This window comes from Kluyveromyces marxianus, chromosome 2 (genome assembly GCF_001417885.1).
Source record: "Kluyveromyces marxianus DMKU3-1042 DNA, complete genome, chromosome 2".
Lineage (NCBI taxonomy): Eukaryota > Fungi > Ascomycota > Saccharomycetes > Saccharomycetales > Saccharomycetaceae > Kluyveromyces > Kluyveromyces marxianus.
Genome location: NC_036026.1, coordinates 598,192 through 615,065, shown reverse-complemented (window position 1 = coordinate 615,065; position 16,874 = coordinate 598,192). Strand labels below are relative to the sequence as shown.

The window sequence follows — 16,874 nt, the reverse complement described above, 5'->3', positions numbered from 1 at the left end:
CGAAACCGAAAAACCGCGTGGAGATCCATCTCCGCCCCTCTTCCGCTTCGAAACTCACAGAACACTCAACTGACCCTTAATTACTGCTGTTTCTCAATTTCTCAATCTTGCAGCTTTCCCAGCTATTAGTTTAACTTTTTTTTTTTTTTTTCTTGTTCTGTCAATTTTGTTTTAGCATGACGGATTTTTTTTTCTGAAATTTTCTTTTCCGTTTTTTGGCTTTTCATCGAAAAATTTCAGAGGGTTTAAAGTATATAAGAAAAGAGGATTAAGAATCTGGGAAAATTGGAAAAAAGAGATGGGAACTTTAGCGCCACTTGATTCGGATAAACAGAGTCAGCAATCAGCTATCGGTCGTTCTGTCGTCTTATAAACTAGGGAGCCGGGTTAAAAATATTGTTTCAAAAGGGGACACGTCAGGATTTTGATTGGTTAGTTTATTTTGAAGGATCAGAAACCAAGTGGATTTAAATTAAATTAATATAATACAATTACAATACAATGTTGAGAAGTTCAGTTAGACCAGCCAACGTGGGATTGAAGAGAACCACTCAATTGTTGAGCAGCCGTTGTTACTCCTCGCACAAGGAATTGAAGTTCGGTGTTGAAGGTAGAGCTGCGTTGTTGAAGGGTGTTGAAACTTTGGCTGAAGCAGTTTCTGCTACTTTGGGTCCAAAGGGTAGAAACGTTTTGATTGAGCAACCATTTGGTGCTCCAAAGATCACCAAGGATGGTGTTACTGTTGCAAGAGCCATTACTTTGGAAGACAAGTTTGAAAACATGGGTGCCAAGCTTTTGCAAGAAGTTGCAGCCAAGACCAACGAAGCTGCTGGTGACGGTACTACTTCTGCTACTGTTCTAGGTAGAGCTATCTTTACCGAATCTGTTAAGAACGTGGCTGCTGGTTGTAACCCAATGGACTTGAGAAGAGGTACCCAAGCTGCAGTGGAAAAGGTTATTGAATTCTTGTCTCAAAACAAGAAGGAGATCACCACTTCTGCTGAAATCGCTCAAGTCGCCACCATTTCTGCCAATGGTGATGCCCACGTTGGTAAGTTGTTGGCCTCTGCCATGGAAAAGGTTGGTAAGGAAGGTGTCATCACCATCAGAGAGGGTAGAACCTTGGAAGACGAATTGGAAGTCACCGAAGGTATGAGATTCGACCGTGGTTTCATCTCCCCATACTTCATCACTAACGCCAAGTCTGGTAAGGTCGAATTCGAAAAGCCATTGATCTTGTTGAGTGAAAAGAAGATCTCTTCCATCCAAGACATTTTGCCTTCTTTGGAATTGTCCAACCAAACCAGAAGACCATTGTTGATCATCGCTGAAGATGTTGACGGTGAAGCCTTGGCTGCTTGTATTTTGAACAAGTTGAGAGGTCAAGTCCAAGTCTGTGCTGTGAAGGCTCCAGGTTTCGGTGACAACAGAAAGAACACCTTGGGTGATATCGCTATCTTGTCCGGTGGTACCGTCTTCACCGAAGAGTTGGACTTGAAGCCTGAAAACGCTACCATCCAACACTTGGGTTCTTGTGACTCCGTCACCATCACCAAGGAAGATACCGTTATCTTGAACGGTAACGGTCCAAAGGAAAACATCGAGGCCAGAATCGAACAAATCAAGAACTCTATCGACATGACCACTACCAACTCTTACGAAAAGGAAAAGTTGCAAGAACGTTTGGCTAAGTTGTCCGGTGGTGTTGCCGTCATCAGAGTCGGTGGCTCTTCAGAAGTCGAAGTCGGTGAAAAGAAGGACCGTTACGACGATGCTTTGAACGCCACCAGAGCCGCTGTCGAAGAAGGTATCTTGCCAGGTGGTGGTACCGCTTTGTTGAAGGCTTCCAGAGTCTTGGACGAAGTTAAGACCGACAACTTTGACCAAAAGTTGGGTGTTGACATTATCAGAAAGGCTATCACCAGACCAGCCAGAAAGATCATCGAAAACGCTGGTGAAGAAGGCTCTGTCATCGTTGGTAAGATCATCGACGAATACGGAAGCGAATTCACCAAGGGTTACAACGCTGCCAAGGGCGAATACACTGACATGCTATCTGCTGGTATCATTGATCCTTTCAAGGTTGTCAGAAGTGGTTTAGTGGATGCTTCCGGTGTTGCTTCCCTATTGGCCACTACCGAAGTTGCCATCGTTGATGCACCAAAGCCAGCCGCTGCTCCATCAATGCCAGGTGGTATGCCAGGTGGTATGCCAGGTATGATGTAAACGACGAGGTGAGAAACGAATATTCCCTCCCCTTTTCTCTTTTCTGAGTTGAAGTTCGCCTTTTTCTTGCTTACTGCATGAACCGAACTAGAAACCAGAAACTCATACTAAATTATATTATTACTAGTGCCAGGACAGATGATTGATTAGCTTAATTAACATTCTCTCTTTTCACATCGTTCCATCACTTGTTTATTTAAATGAATATAACGTACATATAATGACGATCCCCGTGTAAATAGAGATGCCTTTTACAAATTAGCTGAATAAACAAGGCAGTTACTTACTTTCTTAGATTTTGTTTTGTTTTGTTTCTTTGATTTATTGGTATGATTGAAAGTAGTAAATTATATTTCCTTCCTTCCACTACTGTTTTTCTATTGATGGTGACAATATTTGCAAAAAAAAAATAATTGGGGCGAGCTGGGAATTGAACCCAGGGCCTCTCGCATGCTTTGCAGTAGTGAGAACTCCGTTTATCGAAGCTTCGCCAGGCTATTAACCCAAAGCGAGAATCATACCACTAGACCACACGCCCTAATCCTTGAAATTCCAAGCACTGAGGTTTGTACACACTGCGACCCTAATGTCACGCATATAGATATACATGTCTCCCCTAACTGGAAAAACATATTCTAAGCCAATACCAACGCATAAATATCTACTCATACACCTCAAATTTTATCGGTTTATTGTTATACTATTTAGAATCCTTCATTACAATGAGATCACACCAACACTTGTCGGGTTACTTCAACTCCATTATATCTATCTATCACTCTTATTACATGCTTTTTTACAGTTTTTAGTCAACCATTTCCTCTTTTCCCAACATAATCAGTAAAATTCAGAAAATTAAGGTTTTATGATCTGTACTCATCCATAAATTAGTTTGGACAGACAAGATGAGCATAAAAATTTGGATATATGGTTCCACAAATAGCTTGTTAAGGCGCTCAGGTGACTAGTCAACATAAACATAGTAAAGATGAATTATACATTCTTCTTACTATGTCCGGTATTGTTTGTTATTGGATATGTATTTCCGATTATACCAACGACCGTTGATAAAGACGGACTATTGAATGTATACTTCGTTAAATTTGGTTGGTTTTGGACATCTGTGGTATCAGGTTTGTGTATAGTACGTTATTCGAGACTTGCCAATCATTGGAAGCGATATATTTTACTTTCGCTATGGTGGCTTGTTTTCACTCAAGAAGTGTTCGGATTAACACCGTTAATGGACCTTGTCTTCTTGAAGAGTGGCGGATACTGTTCCTTTGATGTCCTAGATCAGAGTGACAACGTGCACCATTTAAACTTGAAATTCCATGATAATGAGTATAGGAGGTTAAGAGGGCTGCGACGTATGATTAAATGGTTGGACAGTGTTGATGGCAGCGATTCTTTAAAGAATGCCCTCCGTTCAATTATAAAGGATGACAAGCTTGATTACAACCCAGGATTGATCGGAGAACTCTCTGGGTTGTCTAGATTAGTGAGATCAAGCTCTGGGTGTTCGCGTGCTGGTGGCCATTGGGTCGGTGGCCATGATCCCAGTGGACATATTTTCTTAATTACTTTGATGCTGATGTTAATGTTCGGAGAATTGTCCCGCTATCAGGAGCGGGCTTTTAGACATCTTTCAAGGACTTACAAAAGGTTTTTCAAACGTGTTGGACAATTTTGCATACAACTTTTCGATAACGGCGGCCTTGTAAATGTCTTAATGCAGGATGGGGGCTCTCAATGGTGGTACAAACTTTTTGTAAAACCTCCGCTAGCGTGCTATAAAACGTTAGCTTCGTTGGCATACCTGGTTGTGAAATTTGTTATATGGGAAAACCCCATTTTGTTGCTTCTAACTTTAACACTAATGTGGTCATACTCATTTGTGGTAACTGTGATGCTTTTCCATACACTTCCAGAGCAACTTTCAGGATTTTTAGCAGCGTACGTCGTTTGTATTATAGTTTATCAATTAGTATAAACTACATACGAAAGACTATTATAAAAAAAAGTTTAGGACAATAGTAGCACTCATATCCGAGTAAATAACACTATACTATATCAAGAGCTTTTCGAGAACTTGTCGAAACTCTGATATAAATAAATGACTTTAAAGAGCACTACCAAGGAGAAAAGAAGGGGGGAGGAGGGGCTAATCCGCATTATTAGTATTACTACTAGAATTATTATTAGTACTACAACTAGCGTTAGTGGTATTAGCAGATGATATTTCTACCATATCCTGCTCACTAATCCCTGAATCTCGGAACATCTCATTAAAAATGTTTTCAATGTCCGTTTGATCAAGGGGTGGGAAGTATGCATCCGTAAGTGCGAACGTACCAGGGTTTTCCTGGAAGTCATTTTTAGAATTAGAGGCCTCATTGTCGGTCTGAAGGTCTTCTGTCACTTTAGAATTTGTAAGTTTCCCCAACATCATCCTGGCAGTTCTTTCGTAAAACAACATATGAATGAAAGGATGACGACTGGAAAGATATTGGTGTAGGGGTAGCAGTGCCGGTGATGATCTCAATTGATCAAAGCAAATCTGATGTGCTTTATTGAACTTATTAAGCAAATTCTCAAGTACTGTAGTATCCTGAATACTACTACTAGCTCCTTCAATATCTGAAGAGTTGTTCAGATTCATCGCCAAAGTGAACAGGAATTGATAACAAAGAAAAATAGATCTCACCCAATGAGATGATATCACTTCAATTACGCACCGAATGTTAGAAGGCGTTGTTAATGGGGATGCGAGCTCTTCAGGTGCCTCTTGCAAGTCCGAATGATAACATTCGATGATGGAACCGTAAATCAAATCTACGGACATCAAAAGCATTTTTGCGTTCATCATATAGTTTTCAGTAGAGTAATCCTTAAATACAAGACGTTTTAGCGCTCTGAGTGTACTCACTATGTTGGTTGCTGGCAAGCATATCACTGAACCCGCAAATGATAAATGATTCAACATCGTGTTAGTGTCTTCGAAGAAGTCTCTTTTTGATGGCCATATTTCATCAATTAACTTTTCAAAATGGTTTATGTAGAGATCCAAGTCCGGGATTTTGTTCCTGGAGTATAACCCAATGATCGTGATACGTCCATAGTAGACGAACTTCCGTAAACTCAACATGAAAGCGGGTCCAAATTCATCGTTCACACCGTCTACAGGCACTTGAAATTCTTGATCATTTAGCAACTTTTCGGAGTCGAAAAGTTCACCAGAGACTAAAACTGACCTACCCATATCGAACGAGACTACGATGTCGTAGAATAAAATCCATAGCCACATGGAATTCAGCAATTTGCGGTCTTGCAAGAGTTCTCCCGCACAATCGTGTAGCCCAATATCCAACGCTGACGAAACCATTAGTTCGACGAGGGGTGCCAAGTGCGAATTATCTCCACCGTTTTGGAATCTTCCCGCTTTCCAAATGTAGTGCAAAAGTATGAACTGGACTCTTTCCACGTAGTATATTTTGGCGGTAGTTTGCCCGAGCAACATTAGGAAAAAAGAGATAAAGCTGGCCGGCGCGTCTTCCATTAAAGTGATGTATAGATGCAACACGATACCTATAGGATAGTAGTTCAACTTAGCATGCGGTATAAGCTCTATAATCCGGTCATCTCTGACCTTGAAACACTCGTTAAGATAACGTCTGACCCTGTCCTTCGAGAATATCTTGTGGAGCCTAAAACCTTTGTAATTGAATGCATGTTCGACCGTCGCACACAACTCAGAGTACTTGGGCAACTCTGAGATGAGCATGCCTAGCGACCAGGGACGCTCAATGCGCTGTAGTTCGTACAACATCGAGTTACCCGTCCTAGCCTTGATCCGACCTCTCTCGTTCTTATGTATACCAGCTACTTCCCGCAAGTACTTGGCCACACTCCCACCAGAGAGTTTCGCTATTGTCCTGAACGACGTACATCCATACCGTACCGTCCGTTCCCGCTTGATCATCACGTAAGTGTATTCAGACAATGGGTTCTTCTCTTTTGACTGCACCCCATACGAAATCGCTCTGGCAGGTGCTGACGTCCTCTGTAGCGAATACTCCTCATTCTCGTGCATGATAGACTTCAACCTAGCAATTTCTTGCAGAAGTTCCTCATTTGGCGCTCCGCTAAACCTCCCATCCGGAGAAGTCTGCTGATTCAACCCATCCGTATATACACATTCAGATAACCCTCTCATCCTGCAGCCAGTGCACATAGGACGTGCCCTATCACACTTCAACTTACGTTTCCGACAAAACGTACACGATCGTATCAGTTTCCTTCTTCTCTTGGGGTTAGATTTTTTCACTCGAGCTTCATTGCTATGACTCTTATTACCATTGCCATTACCATTACCATGGCCATGCGCTTCGTCTTGACCTTTCTCATTACCATTGCCAGACTCCGCTCCGCTATATCCATCGTCCCCAGGATTCTCCATATCTTTAGCTCCATCTGGCGTATTGTTCGGCCGCATTGCTCGCTCTATCCCATCACAGCATCCACCCTGTCCTTCTTTCTTGTCAACCTTCGAAGACATCGATGAGCTCGTTCTGTGCACCTTTTATAACTGGCTGACAAAATGCGTACGCACAAGCAATTAACTAATGACAAAAAAAACTGAAAAGAATAATACATAATAACTAGTACTACTCTACTATTTACTATACTCCAAATAAAACAAAGTAGATGCAATGAACAAGGAAAGCAGAGATCAAAGCACAATAGTTAGCGCGAATGTGAATTCTTCCACTATGTTCTCAAAGAGCAAAAATTGTATGCAGGTAGGTAGGTAGGTAGTTTCCATAGTGTTTTTTCCGCTTACAAATCAGAAGGCTTTCGGGCTTTACTGCTGCGTCTTTCTACTATATTATACTGTACTATACTATGCTACGCTATACTGTCCTATACACTCGATGAGATAGATAGTTGACTTAAATGAATTGACTCACAACGACTTAAGAGGTGGTGGACATCTAATAGCGAGCTATGTATGAGTGTGTGGGCAGTACAAGGCTTGTATAGATATATATTTATAGAACCAGCAACACAGGCCGTCATCCTAGTGGCGAAACATGGCCACTGCAGGGTGTCCTTCAGAAGACATATGCCAGAAACAGAAGCAGGAGCGCAAGCAAGCGTTCAAACGGTAGCGAAATGGTGTATTGTAATATATCAATTTTCTTTTTGTTTTTGTTTTCATTTCGCTTGTTGTTCCGGCACAGAGAAAGTTACCGTAATTAAGGCCAAGCTTGCTACGGCAATCTATGATACGGTGTGGAGGGGAACGGCTTTTGAGATCTGCGTGTGTGTGTGGCATTGTTGCAAGAAGGGAAAGGCCAGTCAGTGGGCCAATTGTAGGAGGCAAATAGGTATGACGATGTAGTTTTACCTCGAAACCCTCCAGTTCTCGAGAGGAACCTTGCAGAGCTTTGCTGCAACCGGTCTGAGATATAGGGTGTAGAGGAAGATGCCTGAAACGATGCAGAATAGGTTTGTAGTGTAGTATCCGTCCCTTGTGTTGACGAGACGTGCGCCCATGTCGATGCATTGTTTTGGAGTGAGATGGGTGCCTTGTTTTAGTGTTATTCCGGAACATTCTGTAGTAGATAGCTTGTCGATCATGGTCATGATTATTAGTCTGGGCCATGTTCCCCCAAGGTTACTCAATGTGTTGAGTAGGGTCATGTAGGTGCCCCCGATGACAGGGTCTGCGATTTGGGTATGGAATGCGGACATGCTGACGAACTGGAAGGTGTTCATGAAGGAACCCAGTAGGTGTTGGAATAGGATAAGTAGGAAGAACGACTTGCTCATGGCTTTTTCGTCCTCGGGGAACAAATAGACGACAATGCTGCCTAGGATCGCAGAGAATAGCCTGCCAAGGTAACCGATCATCCACGCAGTTAGTACTCCGGAGTCCCCCGCGATGGCCCTGATGATTTTGTTGTTGAATGTGTTGCCTGTGCGCGAAAGCTTGGCGACGTAAAAGCCGAAGAGAAGCTCAAATGGGAAATTGATCAACACGGTGATCGCTAGGTCTTCTCGTTTCAAGCCTTTCTCCAACAACTTCAAGTTGGTTGCAGCATCGTTGCACTGGAACGCAAACTTAGAAATCAAGTGCACGATGGATAAGGTCTGTACGCTGGGCAACTTCAAAACGCGGATAAATAGCCTGTATACGTTTAGCAAGTCGTGACTCTCGGCCGTGCCTTGTTCGTCCTTCTGATACTCGACCTTTTCCTCGTCATCATCCTTCTTCCTGTAGGCGAGCTCTTCCATGGGAACGTTCTCCCTGGTGAATAGGATCACATACACAGTTATAACAATGTATAGCAGCCCTGTAAATACCAAGTACGAAGACAATTCAAAGAGCGCATCTCTGTGGAAATACTTTTGCATAAATTCGTTGCTGCTCAAGCTTAAGAATATTGTAAAACTCATGAAATAGCCGATGTTCAACCCAATGGTTTGGGCCGTGGATGCATAACTCAGACTTTCTTTGCTTAAAATGTTCAATGCCCAACCATCCACAGCAATATCCTGTGTTGAACAAAGAATAACCAAGAATAGAAAGACCGACGTAAGTGCGGTCATATCTACTTTGGACACGTCCTTTGGTAATATCATGTCCTTGGATATACAATAACCGAGTGCAATTAGCGTTAAACCTGTTACGAATTGCACTGGAATTATCCACGATCTCCGACGTCCTATTTTGCTCGAATATAATGAGTCCACAATGGGGGACCATAAGATCTTAAAAGAGTACGGATATGTTGCCATTGAGAAGAGTCCTATAGTCACATATGATGTTTGTCTCTGGGACGACTTGAGTATAAACGGTATGGTCCCAAAGGTCAACCCTACGGGAATCCCCTGCAATAGGTACAATATCACCAAAAGGTAGAATTGTCTTCTATCATGTGGTGGAAGTGCCATTATGGTGCAATCTTATTCAATATATGTCTGATATGCACCTGTCAGAAACAGTCTAAAAATGTTATTAAGTAAGATAAACTCTTCTAGATCAGTTTCGGTGCAAGACTGTACTTTATTTGTTTGGTTCCTGTACAGTTTTTCCGTTTCAGACATGGAATGTCGTTTTCTTAAATAATGGTTTAAAGATCTACATATGTATTTTTCCTTAAAACAAAGACACGGACAGAGAGAGAGAGAGAGAGAGAGGAAGAATTATTCGTTTTCGATACAGGTATTTCATTCATTATAGGCTAATAGTGAGGCCTCGCGTCACATCGCAAGACACACTGACGTACGTACACATAGATATATACTAGATAGTCAATATATAGTGACTGCTCGGAATTGCGTGCAAGGCACGGCATCTCTCGCAGAAAACAGTGAACATTTATTCATCACCTTTTGTTGTTTCCATTTGAATGGCTGCTTTTCCGCCTAATACAGCTGATGCAGTATGTAGTGACTGAGTGGTCTCTCTCCTTACCAGTTCAGTCTACCACATGGCTTAAAAATAAAATAGGCATCAACAAAAACAGCGCATTAGCATGCGTATGCAAAAGGCTACAAGTTCAATGTTGCGTTGCTCCATAAGGTCCACATTTTAGCCGAAAAATTAATAAAAAGTTTAGCACAATACTTTCTCCCAAAAATATGTGCGAATTGACGTTCCACCAAAATAAAAATCCGCGCTTGAGATCCATCCATACACATACTGGAATTTTCAATTATCTGAAAAACCTCTCTCTTGGTTTGATAGTGATAAAATATACCCCAGCAGAGTACGCTGGACTTGGAGGGGGGTGATCTTATTTGGCAACGTCAGGAGCATTTGAATATATATATTTACAGTTTCCATTTCATAATAACCGTATTTCCCGAATATCCTTCCCAGGTCATCATTCTCTTCTATAAAGGAAGAAGAGTGTGACCACACATAAAGACAATAATAAAAGAGGTAATTGTTTCGTTGACTTACCCTTTTACCAATGACTATAACTCGACGACGAGCTACGCAAAAAAAAAAATAATAATTATCTATCTCATTCTATTCCCCATCTAGTTTCTAATCGAAAAACGAACATTTGAACCTAGGCAATCAATCATATATCATAATGGCGAATATGTTTAGTTGATGTTGATATTGTTAATGTTTAGTATTCTGATAAATTTTTTTTTTTGGTTAAGTTTTTTTTTCGGTTTTGCTTTCTGTTTAAATCAAATTAGACTTTGAAAGGGGGTTTTGGTTTGGTTTAATTCATTCATAACTATGCTGATGCTTGGAAGAGGATATGCCAAACGCATACTCTTTTCGTAGCAACAACACCGATAATAGTAATAGTAGTAGCAGTGATAAAAAAAAAATTGCCTGTCAGACTAGACATGAAGCAATTTATTCGATGGACAAAACTCTCTTGGCAGCTCTGACAATAGTTTCAGGGTCTGGGAAGGCAAAGTCTTCTAGTTCCTTGGCGTATGGAGTTGGGACTTCAGCACCAGTGACTCTTTGGATTGGAGCATCCAAGTAGTCGAAAGCCTCAGATTCCATGATTTGGGCGATGATTTCAGAACCGACACCGAAAGCTGGGAAAGTAGATTCGACAGTGATCAAGTGGTTGGTCTTCTTGACGGTGTTGATGATGGCTTCGACATCCAATGGTCTGATAGATCTCAAGTTGATGACTTCAGCGTCAACACCGTATTGCTTGGATAGGATCTCAGCAGCTTGCAAAGAGAATTGGACGTTTCTGGTGTAAGTGATGATAGAAATGTCAGCACCTTCTCTTTCAACCTTGGCCTTGTATGGCAAGGTGAAGTCGGTGGACAAAGCTTCCTCGGAAACTTCGAAGGATTCACCGTACAACAATTCGTTTTCCAAAAACACGACTGGGTTTGGATCACGGATAGCAGCCTTCAACAAACCTCTGGCATCTTCAGCGGAGTATGGAACCAAGACCTTCAAACCTGGAACGGAACCGTACCAAGCAGAGTAATCCTGGGAGTGCTGGGCAGCAACACCGACGGCAGAACCGTTTGGACCTCTGAACACGATTTGACACTTTTGAGTACCACCAGACATGTAGTAGGTCTTGGCTGCAGAGTTAATGACTTGGTCCATGGCTTGCATAGAGAAGTTGAAGGACATGAACTCCACGATTGGCTTCAATCCCTTCAAAGCAGCACCAACAGCCAAACCAGTGAAACCCATCTCGGTAATTGGAGTGTCAACAACTCTTCTTTCACCGAAACGGTCCAACAAACCCTTGGTAACCTTGTACGCACCGTTATATTGCGCAACTTCTTCACCAATGATGAACACATCGTCATCACGGTCCATTTCTTCCGCCATAGCAGAATTCAAAGCATCTCTCACGGTCATCGTCTTGGTAGAAGCAAATCTCAACGATTGAGCAACAGAAGGCATAGCCCTCTTAAAAGTCTTGGACAACATCATTATTGTATATTGTAATTATTGTATATTATACTTCGTTCGTTCTCACTTTCGTATCGTAAAAACAGCCAAACTAAAACCTCCACTGAAGTAATACCAATTCAATCAGTTATTTCCAATAGTGAGAGAGAATATTATTATTATTTCACACACTACTAGCTTTCTAGTAAGTTGCCAACTGCTGTTACCGAATTACAACACTCAATTATATAGAACCTACTACTACTAACTAAAAACACCTCTCGAGCTATTCCCATCGTGTGGCAAGAAGAGTCCTATCTTTGGTTTTATTTTCCAAATTCTTTTTTTTCCATATATATCAAAACCCAAAAAACCCATATCCCATCTCTAAATTGGTGGAAAAAACCTTTATTCCAAATTTTCAGGCCGTTTCGACACTTTTGTTGTGCATTGGCGACGGCAGAAAGAATCGAGGAGCGAGAAATGAAAAAGGCGACGGGCGAGGAAAGAGAGGGAAGGAAAAAAAAAACAAAAAGAGAGGCACGTGCAGAGCACGTGACGAGCAAATGGCCTAGGCCTAGGCCATCGTAGTGGTATGTGGAGTGTCGGTAGAGGAGTAACGGTCGAGCTTTAGTGGGTACGGGGTGATGATGTTGACGGTGGGGTGGGATTGGTTGTTGGGTTTGGGAGTGGGCCTGGGATTCGCGCTTTCGAAGGCCGAGTGTAGGGCGAGATTGACGCGATGAGGTCCGAGCGTGGAGGTGTATAGGACGCCGCACTCGTAGTTCATTGGTTTGCGAAGCGGAGTGGGTCCCCAAGCGGCCTGGGAGAGGTTATGGCTTGTGAGAAGGAGCCAGTCCGGGCAGTGTATAGAGTTTTCGTCTGTGTATTGGATGTAGTATTTGGTGTGGCTCGGGACCATGTGTCTGTTTGCTTGTGATTGGGAGGCATTGGGCCGGAGAGGAGGGTGTTTCCTGAGGCAAGGGAGGACTTTTGAGGCAGTTTGGTGGGATTTGTTGTAGAAGAACCATCCGGCGCTTAGTCCCTGGGTCATGCATCTGTTCATTTCGTTGGTAGTGGGCCATAGGATGGTGGAATGAGCGAGGAACGGGGAAGTGTAGTTTGGGGACTTGAGTTTCTTGTCGAAGTCGTCGTGCTCGAACCAGTCGGTGTAGAGGTACGGGATGAAGACGTCTTGGAGGAGGTCGCGGTTTTTGCGGAACGGGTTGCCCATTGAGCTGACTTGTACGAAGAGGTTTGGGTAGCTGGAGGATTCGTCGTCGTGGGCGTTGATGGACGATGAGGATCTTTGGAGACACTTCTTTAGCTGCTGGAGGCCGCCGTTGGACGGGGTCGAGTAGACGAACTGGCAGTTTTGATGGTCTAGGACGTGCCATTTGTAGCGTGCAAGAGACGCGATGAGCGGGGAGAGGGCGCAGTAGTCCGGGTACGATTTGAGGAATTGGATGAGTTCGTGGTAGAAGAGGCCGGATTCAGTGGCTGGGACGGTTCCTACCCTCTCATATAGTACAGGCGACGACCATGCGACTTGTTGGACGAGGTTGATTTCTTCGCGCGCGAGGTTGAAGGACGGCAGGTGCATCTGCATGTGGCCGTTTTTGTAGAAGGCGAAGATGATTTTGGCGTGGTGGCAGCCGTAGCGGGCGCCAATGTCGACCTTGTGGACGGATAGGTTTTGGAAGTGGTGCAATGGCACGTCTGACTGGATGGTGTTGAGCTGGCCGACGATGTGGACTTGTACGTGGTCTTTGACGAGGGGCATGAAGAGGTCTGTTTGGAAGCCGAACGAGAAGAGCCATATTTCGGTGAGGTTGGGGGACGCGAGGATGGTTTCTAGGGAGAATGTGGGGCAATTGGGGCTGCTGCCAGGGCCGTCGAAGACGGCGCTGTGTACTAGTTTGAAGGGTGTGTAAGTGGGGGCCGCAGGGCTGGCCGAAGGGCTGCCTGCAGGCCCGCCTGCAGGCCTGGGGGCGGTAGTGCGGCCCACTCGTTTGCCGGCGGTCCCGAGGGACGCCCAATGCTCGCGAACCTTGTCTCTGGCGCTCATGGGGGTGTTACTGGAGGGTGCTGTCTTTCATCGCATCTTCAGATGCGATGCGATGAGATGACTATGGCTAGGTAGGCAGGCAGATATAGGTCTTGCCATATGTACCATACACCTAGGTCACCCCGGGTAACCGAGGGCCATAGGTCACCCCTGGTTACCCGGAATACCCATCACGTGATATCACCGGACCGCGGTGCACGGGTGTGGCCACGTATACCCCCCATATAACCCCGACACACCGACCACTCATACGCCGACCACCACACACCCACACACCCGCCGCTACCGGCGGAAGGCCTTCCCCCCGCCCTCCCGGCTTCCCCGCGCGCTCTGAATCATCCTTATCTACGCAGCACCCACCCACGTGACTTTGCACTTTTTTTTTCCTCCCCTTATCCTAAGGCCGCATGCCACAGCTAAGCAGTGTGGAAGTGCTGAATGCCTGATGAATGCCTGCCTGAATGAAATGTGAAATGGTTATGGCTGGGAACGAGTCAGAACGCATCGCAGCGGGCCCGCGATGAATCACGTTTCCGGTGCTCGCACACTACTCGCACACTTCTCGCACAGCAGTTACACAGCAGTTACACAGCTCATCTCGCTCGGGTTTGTTTTCGTTTCGCTTCGCTTCGCTTTCCCTTCGCTTTGACGTATTCGTTCGAGAATCAGTCACTTTCACATTACATTGTGTATTGCATGTGCTATATAGGCAGTTTGTAGTAGAGTATATATAGCAGAGTGTATAGAGAAGAACATATATGGTGGATGTATAAAGCATGCTAATATGTGTGTGTTAATATGTATGTGTATGTGTATGTGTATATTGACTAGACTAGAATAGACATATCCCCCACTTAAGCAATACCCAATCCCATGAGAATCTCTCAGAAACTACAGCGAGCGCATGAGGACAGCAACCAGGACGCTACGTTCTCGTTCGAATTCTTCGTGCCCAAGACCGCACAGGGTGTCCAGAACTTGTACGAACGGATGGACCGCATGTACCAGACCCAGCCCGAATTTATCGATATCACGTGGAATGCCGGAGGCCGCTTGAGCATGCTTTCCACAGACCTTGTTGCGACGTCCCAGGGCGTGCTAGGGCTCGAGACGTGCATGCACTTGACGTGCACCAACATGCCGGTTTCGCAGATCGACGAGGCATTGCAAAAGGCGTACGATGCCGGGTGCCAGAACATTCTAGCGCTTCGCGGGGACCCTCCGATCAACTCGCTTGGCGAAGAAGAAGAGTGGAAACCGTGCGAAAACGGGTTTAGGTACGCCAAGGACTTGGTGTCGTACATTCGCGAGAAGTACGGGGACCATTTCGACGTTGGTGTTGCTGCGTATCCCGAGGGCCACCCTGAGTGCGAGAGCGAGAGCGACTTGTTGCAGCATTTGAAGGAGAAGGTGGACTGCGGGGCGGACTTTATGATCACGCAGATGTTTTACGACGTGGACAAGTTCTTGGACTGGTGCGCCAAGGTGCGGGCTGCTGGCATCAGCATACCCATCATCCCGGGGATCATGCCGATTACGTCGTATCCGGCGTTCATCCGTAGGACGCAGTGGTGCCAGATCAACGTTCCGGAGAAGTTCATCGCGAAGTTGGAGCCCGTGAAGGACGACGACCAGCTCGTCAGAGAGCTGGGCACCGAGTTGATGGTGGAGCTCTGTACCAGGCTGCTCGAGTCCGGGTACGTCAACCACTTGCACTTGTACACGATGAACTTGGAAAAGGCGTCGTTGATGATCTTGGAAAGGCTGGGGCTCTTGAAGAGCAGCGCCAGCGCCCGCAGCAGCACAAGCAGCAGCAGTGGCAGCCACAGCATCGAGGAACCGCTCGAGCCGTTGCCCTGGAGAAAATCGCTCAATCCAAAGCGGAAAAACGAGTTGGTGCGCCCCATCTTCTGGCAAAAGAGACCATACTCGTACGTGGCTAGAACGTCGCTGTGGAACGAGGACGAATTCCCCAACGGTCGTTTCGGTGACTCCTCCTCGCCAGCTTACGGTGACCTAGATCTCTGCGGCCACTCTTTGATCAGACAATCCGTCAAGAAATCCATCGAGTTGTGGAGCACTCCATCCAACTTGGACGACATCAGCTCCTTGATCATCTCGTATTTGGAAGGAAAATTGAAGTGTCTCCCATGGTCAGACGTGCCCTTGAACCACGAAGTCGACGACATCTTGCTGGGCTTGATCGACATCAACAAACACCACATCTTCACCATCAACTCCCAACCAAAGGTCAACGGAAAACCTTCAACAGACCCCGTCGTCGGTTGGGGCCCAACCAAGGGCTACGTCTACCAAAAACAATACTTGGAATTCCTCTTGCCCAGAGACAAACTCCCTAGGTTCCAAGAACTATGCAGCAAACACGACGACCACCTAACTTACTTCGCAATCGACGCAAACGACGACTTGTCCACAAACCACCCGGAGGAGACCAGAGCAAACGCCGTCACCTGGGGTGTCTTCCCAGGAAGCGAAATCCTACAACCCACCATCGTAGAAAAGGTCTCCTTCCTCGCCTGGAAAGAAGAATTCTACACCATCTTAAAAGAATGGAAATTGACCTTCCAGGAACACAAGGCAGCCCAATCCATCAACCTCGTTAACGAGTTGATCGATAACTACGTCTTGGTCAACGTCGTGGACAACGACTTCATCTCCCCAAACAACCACATATTCGACGTGCTACAACAATTATACTAAAGACCTACTACACAAGAAGAAGAAGAAGAAGAACAACAACAACATATTATACTTACGCATTTCAACATGATCTATTTCAACAATCATACCAATTTTCGGCCCCATCCCGGCCGCGTGTCTAAGCTTAACTCTTAAACACGGATCTCACGCTTTATGACTTTGCATTTTCAACAACAGCATTATAAACATCGCAATATTACTGCCCCCTCCCCATCCCCCATTCAGTCTTCAACATTACTGAATAGCGATATTCTTGTTTCAACAACAACTATTATTTAAGCTTTTTTTTTTTTTTTTTTTTTTTCTTTCTTCCTTGGTCCCTTTCTCTGTACATATCACTATCTAACAGCTACTAGTCAGTTCTACAGGTATATGCAACCACTGGGACACGTCCTTAGCTATCGAATGATGCCCTGACCGCCCCATCTCGCCCTTTGCTTCCCCTCCTTT

The 16,874-nt window shown here is 44.8% G+C and overlaps 7 protein-coding genes and 1 non-coding gene across 8 annotated transcripts; 3 read left to right on the top strand and 5 right to left on the bottom strand.

Moving 5' to 3' along the window:
* Nucleotides 1-501: 501 nt before the first annotated feature.
* HSP60 (chaperone ATPase HSP60) lies at nt 502-2,226 on the top strand (the record flags this gene model as incomplete). Its single annotated transcript, XM_022817890.1, has 1 exon — nt 502-2,226. The coding sequence occupies one exon, from the start codon at nt 502-504 to the stop codon at nt 2,224-2,226; it is 1,725 nt and encodes a 574-aa protein (XP_022674612.1).
* Nucleotides 2,227-2,641: 415 nt separating this feature from the next.
* Nucleotides 2,642-2,764, bottom strand: KLMA_R211. Its single transcript has 2 exons — nt 2,731-2,764; nt 2,642-2,679 (listed from the first exon to the last, which is right to left on the bottom strand). It is a non-coding gene; the product is annotated as a tRNA-Ala (tRNA).
* A 450-nt stretch (nt 2,765-3,214) lies between these two features.
* Nucleotides 3,215-4,219, top strand: SCS3 (Scs3p; the record flags this gene model as incomplete). Its single annotated transcript, XM_022817889.1, has 1 exon — nt 3,215-4,219. The coding sequence occupies one exon, from the start codon at nt 3,215-3,217 to the stop codon at nt 4,217-4,219; it is 1,005 nt and encodes a 334-aa protein (XP_022674611.1).
* Nucleotides 4,220-4,390: 171 nt separating this feature from the next.
* Nucleotides 4,391-6,784, bottom strand: YRM1 (Zn(II)2Cys6 transcription factor; the record flags this gene model as incomplete). The annotated part of the gene is made up of 1 exon (XM_022817888.1): nt 4,391-6,784. One exon carries the CDS (start codon nt 6,782-6,784, stop codon nt 4,391-4,393), a length of 2,394 nt encoding a protein of 797 aa, XP_022674610.1.
* An 848-nt stretch (nt 6,785-7,632) lies between these two features.
* KLMA_20279 (uncharacterized protein) lies at nt 7,633-9,186 on the bottom strand (the record flags this gene model as incomplete). Its single annotated transcript, XM_022817887.1, has 1 exon — nt 7,633-9,186. The coding sequence occupies one exon, from the start codon at nt 9,184-9,186 to the stop codon at nt 7,633-7,635; it is 1,554 nt and encodes a 517-aa protein (XP_022674609.1).
* A 1,429-nt stretch (nt 9,187-10,615) lies between these two features.
* Nucleotides 10,616-11,674, bottom strand: PDB1 (pyruvate dehydrogenase (acetyl-transferring) subunit E1 beta; the record flags this gene model as incomplete). The annotated part of the gene is made up of 1 exon (XM_022817886.1): nt 10,616-11,674. One exon carries the CDS (start codon nt 11,672-11,674, stop codon nt 10,616-10,618), a length of 1,059 nt encoding a protein of 352 aa, XP_022674608.1.
* Nucleotides 11,675-12,212: 538 nt separating this feature from the next.
* Nucleotides 12,213-13,703, bottom strand: TDP1 (tyrosyl-DNA phosphodiesterase 1; the record flags this gene model as incomplete). Its single annotated transcript, XM_022817884.1, has 1 exon — nt 12,213-13,703. One exon carries the CDS (start codon nt 13,701-13,703, stop codon nt 12,213-12,215), a length of 1,491 nt encoding a protein of 496 aa, XP_022674607.1.
* An 873-nt stretch (nt 13,704-14,576) lies between these two features.
* Nucleotides 14,577-16,424, top strand: MET13 (methylenetetrahydrofolate reductase (NAD(P)H) MET13; the record flags this gene model as incomplete). Its single annotated transcript, XM_022817883.1, has 1 exon — nt 14,577-16,424. The coding sequence occupies one exon, from the start codon at nt 14,577-14,579 to the stop codon at nt 16,422-16,424; it is 1,848 nt and encodes a 615-aa protein (XP_022674606.1).
* Between the last annotated feature and the right edge of the window lie 450 nt (nt 16,425-16,874).